We start from the raw sequence: 17665 nt of genomic DNA, 5'->3' as shown, positions 1-17665 counted from the left end.
ACAACGCACGCAACCTGGGGGTCATCCTCGACTCCACCCTCTGCATGACCAGGCAAGTCAACGCTGTCTCCGCATCCTGCTTCAACACCCTTCGAATGCTCAGCAGGATCTTCAAATGGATCCCTCCCGACACAAGAAAAACCGTCACCCAGGTCCTCATCACCAGCAGACTCGACTACGGGAACGCCCTCTACTCGGGAACAACAACCAAGCTCCTGAGACGACTACAACGAATCCAGAACACCTCAGCACGACTGATCCTCGACGTCCCCTGACGCAGCCACATCACACCCCACCTGAGAGGCCTGCACTGGCTCCTCGTCAACAAGAGGATCACCTTCAAACTCCTCATCCACGCACACAAAGCACTACACAACACCGGACCTACATACTTCAACAACCGACTCAGCTTCCACACCCCCACCCGAAGCCTCCGCTCAGCCAACCTCTCCCTCGCCACAGTTTCTCGTATCCGGAAAGCCACTGCGGGGCAGATCCTGCTTCTACCTCGCCGCCAAGACCTGGAACACTCTCCCTACCAGCCTACGACAGACCCAGGACCTGTTGGCCTTCAGAAGACTTTTCAAGACCTGGCTCTTCGATCAGTAGACGTGGGACCGTCCGTCTTGGAAAGCCAGCAAAGTGCTTCCTGTGCAGCGCCCGAGGCACCCTCAAAGCTGTGCATTGGGGGTTGAGAAGCCCCAGCCCTGAGCAGCTTTTGCACCAAAGATCACCTCTCCACACTCAGAGTGCTGCGTGGGGCCCTTTTGCTTTTTTCCTGCTCAACGCATTGTCCGGTCACTTGCCCGTTGGCTAGTGGCCTCTGTGACGACGATCCTTCGAATTTACACTGCTGGTCTGGTTGCTCCAGACTGGCCTTTGCTCCCCTGAAAAGGAGCAGCCGATCAGACCTTGCTGGTCCGATCCAGAAGCCATCTCAGATTCCTGCGTGGGTTGCATTTGCCAAGGCCTGTTGACTCCTATTCGAGAACCGACAGCGAGAGCCTTCCTGGGACAGTCAGTGTCCACCTCCTGTCCACCTCCTGGTCGTCGTCGATTTCTCCTGGTCCACGTGGCTGCGGATACAAACTTCACGACATCACCTGATCGCAACCCGACATCGCCTGGTTCCATCCTGGTCACTGGCTATTGACCCAGACTCTGTCCCCTCTGCTTTCAAGTCAAGTCAAGTCAAGTCATAAGATTTGTATAGCGCACTACATACCCAGAGGGTTTCAAGGCGCTTAGGAAGGGGAGGGGGATTATTTGTCAAATATCCACGTCTTAAGCTGTTTTCTGAACGCTAGGTGGTTCTGGGTGAGGCGAAGGTAAGCGGGGAGTGAGTTCCATGTTTTAGCAGCTAGGTATGAAAAGGATCTGCCTCCCATGGTGGTCTTGTTGATGCGAGGTACAGTGGCGAGGGCTTGGCTGGAAGAACGTAGTTGGCGGGAGGGGGTGTAGAAGGACAGACGAGAGTTGAGGCAATCTGGTCCGATGTCGTAGAGTGATTTGTGTGCGTGGGTAAGCAGTCGGAAAGTGATCCTCTTATTGACGGGTAGCCAGTGGAGGTCTTTAAGGTGACCAGAGATGTGTTCGTTGCGTGGGATGTCTAATATGAGCCTGGCTGAGGCGTTTTGGATTCGTTGGAGTTTCTTCTGGAGTTTTGCGGTAGTACCCGCGTAGAGGGTGTTTCCGTAGTCCAGTCGGCTCGTGACCAGAGCGTGGGTGACTGTTTTCCTTGTTTCGGAGGGGATCCAGCGAAATGTTTTTCTGAGCATGCGAAGAATGTTGAAGCAAGAAGAGGAAACGGCGCTGACTTGTTTGTTCATTGAAAGTGAAGAATCCAGGATAACGCCTAGGTTCCGTGCGTGGTCTGTCGGGATGGGTGCTTTTCCGAGGGCTTCCGGCCACCAGGAGTCGTCCCATGCAGAGGGGGAGGTACCTAAGATGAGGACTTCTGTTTTGTCTGAGTTCAGTTTCAGACGGCTTTGTTTCATCCATTCGGCAACTTCTTTCATTCCTTCGTGAAGGTTAGTTTTGGCGGTGCTGGGGTCATTGGTGAGAGAAAGGATCAGTTGAGTGTCGTCCGCGTAAGAGATGATGTTGAGGTTATGTTGGCGTGCGATGGCCGCGAGGGGGCTCATGTATACGTTGAAGAGGGTGGGACTGAGTGAGGATCCTTGAGGTACGCCGCAGATGACTTCAGAGGCCTCGGACTTGAATGGAGAAAGGCGGACTCTCTGGGTTCTTCCGGTGAGGAATGAGGTGATCCATTCAAGTGCTTTTCCTTGGATTCCGATGTTATTGAGGCGTTGTAGAAGGGTGCTGTGGCAGACTGTATCGAATGCTGCAGAGAGGTCGAGGAGGATGAGGGCGACTGTGTCTCCATTGTCCAGTAGAGTTCGAATGTCGTCTGTTGCTGCGATGAGGGCGGTCTCAGTGCTGTGTTTTGCTCAGAAGCCAGATTGTGAGGGGTCGAGGGATTTGTTGGCTTTGAGGAAGGCGGCGAGCTGGTTGTTGACGGCTTTCTCGATGACTTTGGCCGGGAATGGAAGAAGCGAGATGGGGCGGTAATTTTTGAGTTCGGTGGGGTCCGCTGTTGGTTTTTTCAGAAGGGCGGTGAGTTAAGCGTGTTTCCAGTCTTCTGGGAAGGTCGCGGATATCAAGGAGCAGTTGATGACGTCTCGGAGGTGCGGTGCTATGACGGAGTCTGCTTTGTTGAAGATGTGGTGAGGGCATGGGTCTGTGGGGGATCCAGAGTGGATGGAATTCATCAGGCGGATGGTTTCCTCAGTGGAGATTGGGTTCCATGCGTTAAGGGTGTTTACGGGGGGAAGATGGTCAACAGATGGTGGGGTGGGTTGGTTTCCGGGTTGGTTGTCAAAGCTGTTGTGGATGTCTGCAATCTTGTTGTGGAAAAAGGAGGCTAGGGAGTCGCAGAGGGTTTGAGAGGGGGTGATGTCGTTGGAGTTGGCCGAGGGATTGGAAAATTCCTTGACGATGTTGAAAAGTTCCTTGCTGTTGTGGGCGTTGTTGTCAAGTCGATCCTTGAATGCTGTTTTCTTGGCTTTTCGGATCAGTTGGTGGTGAGTGCGGGTGGCGTTTTTGAAGGCGTCCTTGGTGCTGGTGGTTGGGTCTTTTTTCCAGGCCTTTTCAAGGGAGCGGCAGACTTTCTTGGACTTCTTGAGATCATCGTTGAACCATGAGGCTTTCTTGCTGCCAGGTTTGCTTTGACGTTTTTTCAGTGGTGCTAATGTGTCGGCGGTGTTGGATAACCATAGGGTGAGGTTGGCGGCGGCTTCGTTGGCGTTAGAAGAGAGGGCTGGGGAGTTTCGAAGGAGCGATGCGGAGATTTGGTCCGTGGTGATTTTGTTCCAGTTTCTTTGTAGGGAAGGTTGGGAGTGGTTGATGGGTTTCGGCTTGTTGTAGGTGAAGTGAACGCAGCTGTGGTCGGTCCAGAGGAGGTCCGTAGTGTGGCTGAAGGATACGTGGTTGCTGGATGTGAAGATGGGGTCGAGTGTGTGACCTGCGATGTGGGTGGGGGAAGTGACTAGTTGTTTAAGTCCGAGGTTGGCGAGGTTGTCCAAGAGGGTGGCGGTGTTGTGGTCGTTTATCTTTTCAAGGTGAAAGTTGAAGTCTCCCAGAAGGATGTAGTCTATGGAGGGGAGCGCGTGTGGAGAGATGAAGTCCGTGATGTCTTCACTGAATTTTGCGCGAGGTCCTGGTGGTCTGTAGAGGAGAGTGCCTCTGAGTGTTGTTTTGGGGTCGATGTGGATCTGGAAGTGAAGGTGTTCGGAGTTGGCGAGGTTGGCGTCAGAGCTGGTTGAGATGCGGATAGATTTCTTATGGACGATAGCGATTCCTCCTCCTGTGTGGCTGGTACGGTCTTTGCGGGTGATCTTCTAGTCTTCAGGGATGGCAATGGTGATGTCTGGTGCGGAGGAGGCGTTCATCCATGTTTCCGTAAGGAAGGCGATGTCCGGGGAAATGGTGTCTAGTAGATTCCATAGGTCAATGGCGTGCCTGTGGATCGATCGGGTGTTGAGAAGGATGCATTGTAGGTGGTTGGGGTCGTGAATCTGTGGTGTGGTCTTAGCGGAGATGTTGTCGGTGCCGCTGAATTTGCAGGAGTAGCAGGAGAAAGGTCCATGGGTGCGTCCAGGAGCGGCTTGGACGCAGTTGGGGGCGCGACCGGGGTTAAGGGCTAGGAGGGTGGCGGCATCGTAGGTAATGCGGGAGGGCTGGGGAGCGCGAGGGGCAGGGGGTCTGGCGCTGGGCGCGGTCCAGGCGCGGACGGGCGTAGACGGGCATACCTTTGGCGCACCTTCGGCGTGTCCGTAGCGCGTGGACGCTGCGCGTAGGGACATTGGCCATAAATGGATGGTGGAGGGGGCGGAGGGTGGGAGGGTCAGCAGCAGGGAGGCGGTAGCGGGGAGGAGGGGCGTGCCTGGGAAGAACAACACACAACAAAATGGAGGTCAAAGGGGAGGCGAGGCAGGGGCAACAAATAGACTGTGGCACCGAGAGTGCTATCTTAATACTTGCAGGCTAATGAAAATAAACCCAAAGTCGCGTGTACAATGCACAAAGCAGGGCGGGCGGCGCTCCGATTCAATGCGCTATAATAACAGGTCAGTTACAAAGCAGAGTCTGCTTAATGTCAAACAGCATTTAAATGACGCTTATGTAAATATTGCAGAGCGCAGGCGATACTGATTGCAGAGCGCAGGCGATACCGTTGTGTCCAGCTGGGGGTGCGATCACCAAGAGCAGGTAGCAGTAATGGTAGAGGAGCGAGGGTGGGAGCAACCGGTCTGGAACGAGTCTACATCTTCGATCCACCCTTGGATCCAACCGGACTCTTCTCTCCTGGTCGCCTGCAGCATCTTTTCCTCCAGGCTCCATAGAACTCCACAACGAAACCCGACGCACTTTGACACCTATGCCCCCGCTTCCTGTGGGTGAGGTAACAAGAGTACTCCGGTGCTCCTGTAGTGGTTTACACCTCTAGTGTCCTAGTTTTAAGGGGTTAAGTATAGTCCAGTCGGAAGACTCCTAAATCAGTAACTTTCTAACTTTTACGCACCATTGACTTCTATTGGTAAACGTGTGTGCCTATAGACACTGCACCCGCATCCTGTGGGCCTCCCCCGACCTAACCTTCGTTAGTCCAGTGTAGCCCCAGCGATTCTCAAGGCCCTAGGCCTTACCATTGTTCGTGATGTGGTTCTTATACCACTATTGTAGTATATGGTTTGAGTGGCCACCGGGCCTATCCATATTTGTGCAACTTTTGTATGTTATATGAAGTTCTTTGTTTAACGCTTGTGCTTCTGTCCTCATAAAGAGTACAGGGGATTATTCTAGTAATAAATACATATATTTTATGATATATAACTTGTGTGGTGTCCTTTTATTTGATGTTAAAAGGATTGCATATGGTAAAACAGCTGGCTTCACATGCCCTCTTGAGTTTAGCCTAAGACTGCTTTTGTCCATGCTACCCCTAGGATAGCTGGTCTATAAGGTTGACTTACAACCAATCACCATAAGGGTCGTTTGGACTGGTGCAAGGTGCTCACTAGAATAGTGATCATCATATACCAGGCCAACTTTTCACAAACTCTCTTCCAGCTCGAGTGTTCATGCAACTCATAGGAATGATGGCCACTTGCATATTCATAGTGCCTCATGCAAGACTACAAATGCGTCCGCTTCAAGAGTGCTTAGCACGCCAATGGAACGCCAATGGAACCGGGCTCAAGGTCAATTAACAGACCTAGTGTTGGTAGACTGTCGGACTAACCGCTCTCTTTAATGGTGGAGCACCAAAAACCTTTCCAAGGGCTGACTGTTCCTTGAACCAGTTCCTCAAATAGTCATGACAACAGACGCATCGCTCTCCGGCTGGGGAGCTCATCTACTGCACCACACCATGCAAGGCTGGAGGACACCGCAACAAAAGTTACTCCATATCAACCACCTGGAATTACTAGCTGTATTTCTAGCCCTAAAAGCATTCCAAAAGCAAATATCAGGCAAAGCTGTCTTAGTCCTCGCAGACAACATGACAGCCATGTACTACATAAACAAACAAGGAGGAATACACTCTCCGCAACTCTCTGTTAGCACAGCAGATATGGAGATGGGCTATACCACTAAAGATCTTCCTCTTAGCCCAACATGTTCCAGGAGTACAAAACACAATTGCAGATCTGTTAAGTCGGCAGACACAACAGATCCACAAGTGGGGACTTAATCCACAAGTTCTTCAACTGTTCTTTCAACTGTGGGGACAACTTCATCCACAAGTTCTTCAACCTTTCGTTCAACTTTGGGGACAACCTCAAATAGACCTTTTCGCCACCCACGAAAACGCCAAATGCCCAAGCTTCGCCGCCAGATATCCACACCCTCTGTCCAAAGGCAATGCAATATGGATGAACTGATCCGGCAAATTTGCGTACTCCTTTCCACCTCTCCCACTACTTCCATTAGTGGTACTACTAACCCAGAATTATGGAGAGATCAGACACACGGACCCAGCTCAGCTCAACGTAGCGATCTGGCTCCTGAAGTCATAGAGTTCGGTTACCTTAACCTTCCCCCTGACTGTATGAATGTTATTAAAGAAGCTAGACGTCCCACCACTGGAGCACGTTATGCAGCCAAGTGGAAACGTTTTGTAATATACTGTCATAGGATACATACTACACCTTCAAAGTTGTAACTTAGCGTACACCTCTATTAGACTGCACCTTGCTGCCATTGGAGCATACCTACAAAATAGACAACATCTATCACTTTTAAAGTACCTGCCATAAAGGCTTTTATGGAAGGACTCAAAAGAATAATTCCTCCCAGAACACCACCTTCACCGGTGTGGAATTTAAACATTGCGCTCACACGGTTAATGGGATCTCCCTTCGAACCTTTACATAAATGTGAACTGCATTTCTTAACTTGGAAAGATGTTTTCCTAGTAGCTATTACTTATCTCAGAAAAGTTAGTGAGCTACAAGCATTCACCATTCAAGAACCTTTTCTGCAACTGCACCATAATAAAGTTGTTCTCAGAACTAATCCTAAATTCCTTCCAAAAGTCATTTCATCCTTCCATCTCAATCAATCTGTAGAACTGTCCGCATTCTTCTCGCAGCCAGAAACAGTCGCAGAAAGAGCTCTTCATACCTTAGATGTAAAAAGAGCATTCCTTTCCTACATTGAAAGGACACAAACTTTTCGCAAGACGAAACAACTTAGTCTTTTTCACCACCACACAAAGGTAACCCCATATCAAAATCTGGGATAGATAGTTGGATTGTCAAATGCATACAAATTTGCTACCATAAATCTAAACATACATTATCTGTTCCTCCTAAAGCCCATTCTACAAGAAAGAAAGGGGCATCAATGGCATTTTTAGGGAACATTCCCTTAAATGATATCTGCAAAGCAGCTACATGGTCTACACTGCATACATTCACAAAACACTATTGTGTTGATGTGCAAACTAATCAACAAGATTCTGTGGGCCAGGCTGTACTCAAAACACTGTTTCAAACCACTGCAACAGATACAGGTAGTCGCCGCTAAGTGTGGGTACTGCTAAACAATCTATGCACAGTGTGTAATCTGCAGCTCATATGCCTCGAACAGAAAATGCTACTTACCAGTTTGCATCTGTGCTTGGCATGTAGAGCTACAGAGTTACACATGCCCTTCCGCCTTCCCGGCTACCTTTATCTGTTCCAGTATTATCTTAATTAGATACAGCTTACATGGACATCCTTCCTTTTCTTGCAAAGCTCCATCATTTCCCTAATGGCGAAAAACAATGTCAGGATGGAGTCGATGCCCATGCTCAATAAGATCCAAAGGAGGAGTTGTCTATCCCGTGACTTCCAAAGACTTTTCAGGACAAAAACAAACTGCAAACATCCGGGCCCAACACTAGGTGGCGATCTGTGCACAATGTGTAACTCTGCAGCTCTACATGCCAAGAACAGATGCATACTGGTAAGTAGCATTTTCCTTTTACTTCACTGTATTAGACACACATAGTTACGGCAATAACATAGCACTTCAAATCAAAATTAATCGAGCACTGCAAATGTTAGTGTTGATGTAAAATGTGCTAGATTAATAAACCTGAAAATGAAGTCCTGTTGGTGTGGCAGCTATAGTGTCCTGCCCTGGGCAGCATCCTTGCGTATAGCTGTTTGTGTTCCCTTATACCATAGCTGTTTGTCCCCCAACTGATGTGGGGCTATAGTTTTATTTTGACTAACCCTACTTGTTTTTATATTACTGTTGGACCTGTACTAAAATTGTGTGGCACTTGGTTGGTGAAAGTTTTACTTGTGCTGCCTACTGCAAGATTCTGAACAGGTACCTCAAGCAACGGACCTTCCATGTGTGATTAGTTGATCTGTTTCAGCAATATTAGAATGCCCATCTTAAGAAGGGCCTTGATCATAAAGAGTATGGAGAATGCTCCAAAATGGTGTATTTCATTGCAGGTGGAACATCATTTTCTGAACCTTACCACTATTGAAGGGAATTAATTCAGGCCAGATGAGTACCTTCCAACTGTATCAAAAACACACGGGGGAGGTAGAGCAAAAGGGTTGGATTCCTGCTCCACAAAGATACTTAAGTAAACAAAGAGAATCCAACGCAGAGGATTGGAGGATGTTTGAAAACCACCACCCATTTCAAGCCGACATCCAGGAATTGCCTGCTAAGATATGATAGTTTTCACCCCAGGCACCTGCGAGAGAACTTACCTTACGGACAATTTTTACGCCTCAGGCGTAACTGCACAGATGTGTCTAACTTCAAACTTCAGGCCAAGGACCTGAAAGAAAAACTGAAACTACGAGAGTACCCAATCAGAATCATTGACAAAGCGATGAAGAGAGCTAAAAATAACAGAGAGGCACTATTGGAAGAGCGACAAAAAGAACCAAATGAAAACAGACGACCAATCTGTGTGACGACATTCAACACCATGTCCAACGAAGTATCCAAAATCGTCAACAAGCATTGGAGGACACTAACATGTGGCAACCTGAACCTAGAAAAACCAATGTTCGCTCACCGAAGGGGACGCAATCTCAGAGACATGCTGGTACATACCAGACCTAAACCAACAACCATTGCCATACAACCATCCATAGGTATTCAAGGCCATTTCCCTTGCGGGAACTGCAGCAGCTGCGATCTGACACAGAAGAGCACCAGACTAACTTTCCGCAATGGAACCACATGGGAGCAAAGGCGGTTTTCCAACTGTAACTCCAAAAACGTGGTCTACCTTATAAAATGCCCCTGCAATCTCGAATATGTAGGTATGACCACGAGGGCAATAAAGACAAGAATGAACGAGCACAAAAGCAACGTGCGCTGTAAGAAAAGTACCACCAAAATGGCCACACACTACCTGACAGCACAACACTGTGTGAATGATCTAAATTGGACAATTATAGAGCAGCTACCTTCTGAGGACGGCCTCTTCCTAAAAGAACAAAGATGGGTATTCAGACTTGGCACCCACATAATTGGGCTTAATGATGAGGTGCCCTGGGGTCAACTATCCAATTAAAATGCTGCCCCTAGACTTTCAAACAGATGTAGTATTGTGGATATACTGATCTAACCAACGAGCTCCATGCATCGCTTCATTATTGAATGTGTCCGCCGGATTTGGGTCCCCATTACAACCTTGATAACATTACCAGGTCAGATTACCGATTTGTTTTCCCTCACGTATGCTTAAGGTCCTGTGAATCATGAAATGAGACACTATTTCCCCCGAAATGCACAGAAAACAGGCCCGCATGCGCAAACATCACTGTCACCAAAGCGAGCGCTGAACTGCAATACGCATGCGCAATGGACTACCACTACCGGATCTATGCGCATGCGCACTAGAGGAACACTCGCGCTCAACGACGCTGGTCCCATGTGAGTCCGTTTCGGGCATACAAGTATAATATGTACGGTCAAGGAGCGGATGCTCCATACATGGGCATGTAATTAACAACAATGAGCGGAACACCTATGTTTGGGCATGTAGACATTTCCGCCCAATTACAATATAGGGTATAAATAGCACAAACCCGACGATCACCTCATAACAGCGGAGCAGCGTGTGGGGGTAAGACGGTGATCACTGCGTCCTGATCCTGTGAGTATAAAACTAAAACGATCATAAAAACGACCATCTGAACCATTCCCGAAAGTAAGTGAGAATGAATTATTAAAACCTTCATCATTCCTCACTACAGATTGCAATCAAGCAACACCCCTGACGTTCCTATATGCTCATGAAGCCAGCAACCAAGCTTCACAAGTATGACAACTACTGCCAGTAACTCCTAGTACTTGTGTTATGTGTTGCATGTGATGTGAGTACCTTTTCTTTCTAGAGGGCTTATTACAAGCAAATGGTGAGGTTCCAGGTGACTGCACCTGCTTGAACTACCCGCTACATGGGTAACCATTAGTTTATTTTTATTTTTTTGTCTTTCTACAGGTCATTGTACTTGTAGCAGACCGCTGTAGGCACACTTAGCCTAAATACTTCACTTTTTTTGTAAATACACTGCTAGATTTAATTAGAAATACGTGAGTAAGGTGGGGAAGTTGTGCCCCTGTCCTGAAGAAGGAGCTTGCCTCCGAAACATGTCGACGCACACCAGAGGTCCTGTTCTTTAATACAACAGATTCGACCTCACACTGCACTTCTTTTAACAGTACCAGCCAGAGTTCAGAATACAATTTTTTTCTTTATACTCATGTGCCAGGTACTTTCTAATTTTCACCACATCCCACCACTCACTTAAAAATACACCCCACACACTTTGCACCACACATAGTCATTACTAGAAGTGCTCCCGCGTTGGTCGCAGCACGCCGCATCCCGTTAGAGGGGTGCGAAGACCCCGATAATGAAGCATGACACCAAGGGGCCTTTTGGTGTGTGAGGGGTATTTTACAAAACACTGAGTGCTTCAACACTTGTTGATCACTCTTCCCCCCCCCCTCCCTTCCTCTGCGTTGGATTCTCTTTGTTTACTTAAGCACCTTCCAACTGGCCACAGAGAAAGACTAGCAGTTAATCTCCTTTTGACTCCACACGCCCTTTGGTTTCTGGAGACTGCAGACATTGTCGGGCACTGTGGGGCATCTTTGGACTCACCCCTGCTCCTGGCCACACTCGTTGGCTGGTTGGTTTTCCCTCCCGCTGCCGCAGCTGTCCACCATTCGCGGCTGCGGTTGCGGAGGACTTCATCCCCCAGACTCACCTGCGGTTGAAGCCGCCACCTGCATTTCCACGCCCGGAGGCGCTTTAAAAGTGAGGGCAGCCCCGGCGTAGCGGGCGCCCTTTGGTTTCTGGAGACTGCGGACATTGTCGGGCACTGTGGGGCATCTTTGGACTCACCCCTGCTCCTTGGCCACACTCGTTGGCTGCCTGGTTTTCCCTCCCGCAGCTGTCCACCATTCGCGGCCGCGGTTGAGGAGGACTTCATCCACCAGACTCACCTGCGGCGGAAGCCGCCACCGACATTTCCGCGCCCGGAGGTGCTTTAAAAGTGAGGGCAGCCCCCGCGTCGCGGGACCGCGCGCGGGCAGCGCTGGGCTACGCCCAGGACAAGGGCAGGGCCGTTTGGGACCGGGTCGGGCCACCCCTCTAAGTCCTGTGATCTGGTGCCCTGATAGACTGTTACGCTTCTTACTTTTGGTAGGTTTCCTGAGATCTAGTAATCAACGTAATAGGAGTAATTCAACACATATATAACTATTGTTGTACAATGGAAAATGAGTTTTATCTTCTAGTACTTTTTATTGAGTGTATTCTCACAGAGTTGTATTTGCTAGCCTTTGTGTAGATAACAGCACGTGCGCAAATAATACCAACTCTTAGTGACTCCACAATACTCACCTGCCAGGAATAATTTACTTCCATAATGGCGGGGCTCTTTTCCATCCTTCTTTTGACAGTGTTGTGAGGTAACCTGAAGTAGTGGTTGTGCACTAGGTCTAATAGAAGAGTTATCATAGTCTCTACACGAGAGCTGTGAGGGAGGGCTAAGTAGAACACAGAAGGAAGGAGAAGCCTATTTTTCCTCCTGCTATCTCTTGTGATGCATGAATGACAGTGGACACTACCCTATTTCCTCTTGGAACCACAATGTAAATGAGGGTCACCTGCCTTTTATAAACTGGTGAATCTAGAGGCCTTAGATAAGAGAAGCTCCTCCAATAAGCATAGCTAAGCAAGACCGGTAATTAGTGGGAACATGGCATGTAATGAATAGTGGATAGTTGCAAAATGGGAAACCTTGTATGTGAGAAAAGAGGCATGGGCACCCTTCAGAATGCCACAGGGCCTTTGGTCAGAGCTAACTAGAACAGTTTCTGTGAGAAAAGAGCAGCCCAGGTATAAGGAGACCTCTTGAACCAATGGGATCATCGCATCTGCTCCTAGGTGAGAACTTAGCATCAAATAGCATGCTAAGACTACTCTAACATGCACTCATTTAGAATATGTAAGTGCAACATTTCTGTACTCTAACATGGGTGTGATTTGGCTGTAAAAATGATTTAGGACCGTAAGATCAATATTGTCACTTGGAATCACTATTCAGAGACCTCCTAAAACATACCCCATACATATGGATTATGTTGAAGTGTAAACCCCACCCACTCGACACACCTATTTGCAATTCTGCCTCCCAGATGTTCACAAACATACTATGTAAGCGGACTTCATTTTTCAACCTTTGGAGGACCATTGCTATGGCATTCAGGTTTAGAAGTTCTGGTGACAAGCCAGTTTACCTTGCCCAGTCTTTTTTGATTATCTGGTAAAATGGTTAAATGGTGTAGTAAAGTAGTAAGTGGGTCTGAAACTTGAGAGAAAGCCCCAGTGATAATATCACCAAGGATTAAGGGCTCCAGTCATCATGGCCTGAATTTTTTGTCTCTTAGAAATTGGAAGGTTTAGAAAGTTTGTTGGATCAATGGAAAATCATGAGCTGTACCGAATCATCCATGACCCACATAATAGATGACGCATTAAAAATCATTGACCAAAATGATGCCTGTCTACTAATCTTGTTGGACCTATCCTCGACCTTTGACTCCGTCAAACACGACACCTTGAAACACAGAATGGGTCTATCAGGAGTTGTTCTAAATTGGTTCACCTTCTTCCTCCAAAATAGATCGCAAAGATTCAAGGTCAATCAATCATTATCCAAGACCATACCAGTTCCTCTAGGAGTACCACAGGGGTCATCCCTTTCACCTACACTTTTCAACCTTTTCATTGAGCCACTCACCAAAGTTCTCGGCTTATCGAATGTACATTATCACATGAATGCAGATGACACACAACTTTACATAAAGATCCACTCACTTGCGGACATCAAATCTCTCAATTCAGCCTTAAAAAAACGCAGTCCTGGCTGCCTGAAAACAATCTTCAACTGAACACTCTCAAAACTGAATTCCTCTTAATCGCTTCCCCCAACTAAATGACCAAAATCCTCGATTGGATGAACCACCGAACTCAAAGGTCAAGCTTGCATTATCGACTTAGCAGAATCACTGCGAGTGACACTAGATAGAAAGTTAAACATGCGGAAACACATCGGCGCCTGTACAAGGAGAAATTTTTCAGATGAACACCTTGAGAAAAATGAAACTCTTGCTGCCCCCAAATGACTTCAAGCATGCAGTTCAAGCTCTACCAATCCCCAGAGTGGAATATGGGACTGTCACTCTCTGCGGCCTTCCCATATCGACGACGGCCCCTTTAAGAGCTTCAATTAACGCTGCTGCTAGACTCATCACTGGCCCCAAAAGAAAGTCACATCTCCCCCGACCTTTGAGTCCTCAACTGGCTACTGTTCGGGGGTAGAATTAATCTGACAATCGCTTGTATGACACACAAGGCACTACATCACAAAACCCAGAGTTATCTAGCTCAGACATGAGTGCTATCATGTGGCAATACGTCCACCAGGAGCTCCTGCAATCCTCTACTGAAACCACAACTTTTTCTCAAGAAGAAAACTTACAACTGGGCCTTCTCCGGAATGGCTCCCAGGATTTGGAATGATTTGCCCCCAGAAACGAGACCGAATTCCACCTCTGCATTCTTCAAAAAAGAAGTGAAAGCTATTCTCATGGCTAAATTTACTTGATCTATTTTTCTTGTACAGATTACCTGTAATATAGCTGCTAATCTTTGTTAGAAATATGTTTGTATTAGTCTTACCTACATTTTTTCTATGCCTGTATTTGGTTACTTACATCGACCTTGTAAAGCGCTCTGATACCCGTAAGGGTCTTGTTCGGGCTATACAAAACTTTAAAATAATAATAATGAGAAAAAGGAATCATGGACCCTTTTCTTTAGTAACAATTTTGCATTACCTTAATCAAGGATTCTCTAGAGTGGTTGCTGATAATGCATGGGAAAAATTAAAGGGAACCATTTTCCTCAGAGGACTTAGACTTAAGAATTAAGCATCCAAAATCACTTCCATGTTAGTCTTTTGGGACTGATATGATGCTTCCTTCAGTGTTTTCAAACGCCCCAGCTTTCTCAGATACTTGATTCCAGTATGGCTACAAAGTTAATAAATTCTGTTATATTTGGGTCACTTATTAAAAAACACAAAACAAAAAAAACGGCACCCATTCAGTTAGTATCCAATAACTTGGAATCCTCAGCACAGATACAAAAATATATCAGTGGGACCAATTCCGATGTAATGATCCCTGTGGTGTGTTGCTGTGATTGAAAGGTGACTAAGAATAAAGGTGTTGTCTTTCAGGCAACAAAGGTTTAATTATTAATGACATCTGTGTTCTTATTCGTTTAGAATTAAACTTTAAATGCTGTGGTTGACTGTATCAATGATGTGCATTGAGGCTAAGAATTGCGTGCTGCTGCTGCTGTTAAATTGCATGACGCTCGATTTCAGATTTATTTGTTGTATGAGTTTTGTTACGTTCAGATCTTTACATTGTCCCTAGATTTTTATGTAGAACTATCCTTAAATTACGCGAAGAGTTAGTGCAGGATGTTTTAAAAAAAAGTTACTAAACTACCTCAAGATTTTTTTATTACATTAGCAGAAACGCTCAATTTTTTCCAATATTTCTTAAACCTGATGTGGGGTTAAAAAGTATGTATTGCGTATTATTTCAAATGGGCATTTTATCTACCACCATTCTTCCAATATGTAACACTAAAATCTGGGACCAGCCAGCTTCTTGTCAAATAATAGAAGGGTTTGATATTGTAGCCTCTTCAAATTCAATCGTATTTTAATACAATATCTCACTAAAGAATGTAATAAATCCCATGAATAAGATTGCTTAGGTCTAGCGCTAACTGTATTTAATGAATAAAGTCATCATAACATGCCTTCCAATTAGGGTATGCAAACCTCCATGCTGTGCAATTGCTTATTTGTACAGTTTTCTGTTCGTTAATTTAAATTCTTTACTGTCGGGATTGATCCCAAGCAGCCTTGTTTTAGATTGACTAAAGCTTTTTTACACCCTTCACTGATGCCCATAATAAGGTATCTGTGTTGTCTTGCTGATGAGATAGGACTCTCGTGTGTGTTTCTAACAGAAATTCAAAAAGTTTTAAACACATGGTAGTCTGTAAAGGAATGCAGTATTTTGTTTTACAAGAATCCCAGCTCAACTATTTCTTTGCCAATATAAAATTGTCACTCGTTTTGCATTTTGCTATGCTATTCTGTCGTTGTGGACTTGTATTATTGAAGTAGCTTTTCCATTTTCTTCTATAAAGATTTGGCTGGTATTTGAACCTCTGCAATGTTACTCGTCTGCTTTTGAAAATCTTTATCTGTGTAAGACAGGCAATATTTTCTGCCATCTCAATTCATTTAAACAATTTAAAACAATAGTTGGATCAGTACAAATAGTTTGCCACTAAGCACTTTTTTATCTTTTTAAACTTTTCTGAAATCTGACTTCAGTTAGCTTTAGGTCATTAAACCAGTTGTTAACTTTGAAAAATATATTTTCTGTCTTTTCGTTGAAAGTTGTGAAATTTCCATTCTTAAAATGAGGATCTTCAAAAGTAAACCGAAGGGAAGCGTTTCTAAAACGTTATGGGTATTTTAGGAGCAAGGTTATGCATGTGCACACTCTATATACATAGACTTACCTTCTGTGACTAAAATGTTTTTTTAAAGATTAAAAAAAAGTAGCATTTTGAGATTTGGTGATGTGGATATTGTAATTTGAAACTAAAGTGGATACTAAAAATAATTTGGGTGTTGAGAATCCGTTCTCCCATAAGTTCATTTGATAGGTCGGTCTAATTTAATACCCCTTTACTTTCTGTTTTCAGTTTGTAAATGACCATTAAAATGTGTTTGAATCTTGATTTTGTTTTTGGACTTGCCTCCCATCTTAGAATAGAAAAGCCCCTTACATAGCATAAGCCCAGTATGAACCATTCAGATTCAAGGCAAAATGATGGAGGCTAGCGATGGTTTGAACAGAATGATACATATCACAGCTTCTGTTTCTCATGCGAACATCATTTAAGAAGCAATAATGGGTCTTTGAGAAGAATGGTGAAACATTCAGTTATTGTAATCAAGTTGCCATTTTCTTTCAGTTTTGACCATACACTTCAGTCAGTGAAACCTCATGCTGGTGGCACTGATGATCTGTCTGCAGCATTCCAGGAGATAAGAGGTCATTTCTACATGCATGCTGCAACTTTACTTTTGAAGATGGCACAAGAAAGCGAAGCACAGTGGAGAGCAGTGACTGAACCAGCTGCTTTGTGCTACCTGATTGCTTTTCAGGTGAGTTTTCGTATTGTTCAAGTGTTTTAACAGTTTCACCAAAGTTACTGACTGAAAAGATTTTTTTCCTTGTTTCTTAAAACTTCCACATTTAGTTTTTTTAGAGCTGCTTCTTGGAATATAATGATGACTCTCTTTACAGCAAAAAAATCTGCTATGTTTAGCAATGGTAGTTGAATTCATGCGTACTTGTAATTTTGTCTCACTAGAAGTTGGGATTCAGATACGGTTTTTGAAGTCATTTAAAAGGAAGGGAGCAGCACAGACTTTGCTTCATTGCAAACCTTATTTGCCCTATATATTTTTGTGAAGACCGAATAATCCATCTTATAATGTACACGTGGGCAACACAGGATTTTCAGATTGTTGCTACTGTAAACAAATCATTTGAAAACCGTGTGAAGTAGATGTTCATCCATCTTCAGAAATACCCAATTATTGAAAGATTAATCCATCGTATATGGTATGGTGACAGCCAACACCTGGCTGTACTGTGTAGGATGGATGTATTATCTGTCAGTTGGGTTTCTGATGTAGTGGGTAGCAGCCAGCATAGGACCGATTACCTCTTTAACCCATATTAAAAGGTAATTAAAGTAAAAGTTGGTTTCCTCTTTCACTAGGACTCCTTGATTCGTGGTTAGGTTGTTGGGAGCAAATTGAGTTAAAAATATTTGATTAAGAGATGGAGGCAGCGTCTTCAGTGGACAAGTAGTCAACTTTCTGAATAAGTCTGTTGAAAATCACAGGTTTGATTTTACCTAAGCTAGAGGAATTGCAAAGCC

The 17665-nt window shown here is 45.4% G+C and overlaps 1 protein-coding gene across 2 annotated transcripts in view; it reads left to right on the top strand.

Annotated features, from left to right (window-relative positions):
* The window catches only part of LOC147697215 (E3 SUMO-protein ligase RanBP2-like), an 852038-nt gene that overhangs the window by 98014 nt on the left and 736359 nt on the right, over window positions 1–17665 (top strand). For both annotated transcript variants that reach the window (XM_086934289.1, XM_086934288.1), the window contains exon 7: window positions 16688–16880. In XM_086934289.1, the coding sequence (XP_086790415.1) occupies window positions 16688–16880 (193 nt within the window). The remainder of the gene's footprint in view (window positions 1–16687; window positions 16881–17665) is intronic.

Source organism: Lissotriton vulgaris, chromosome 8 (assembly GCF_964263255.1).
Source record: "Lissotriton vulgaris chromosome 8, aLisVul1.2, whole genome shotgun sequence".
Lineage (NCBI taxonomy): Eukaryota > Metazoa > Chordata > Amphibia > Caudata > Salamandridae > Lissotriton > Lissotriton vulgaris.
This window is presented reverse-complemented; position numbering and strand designations above follow the sequence as displayed.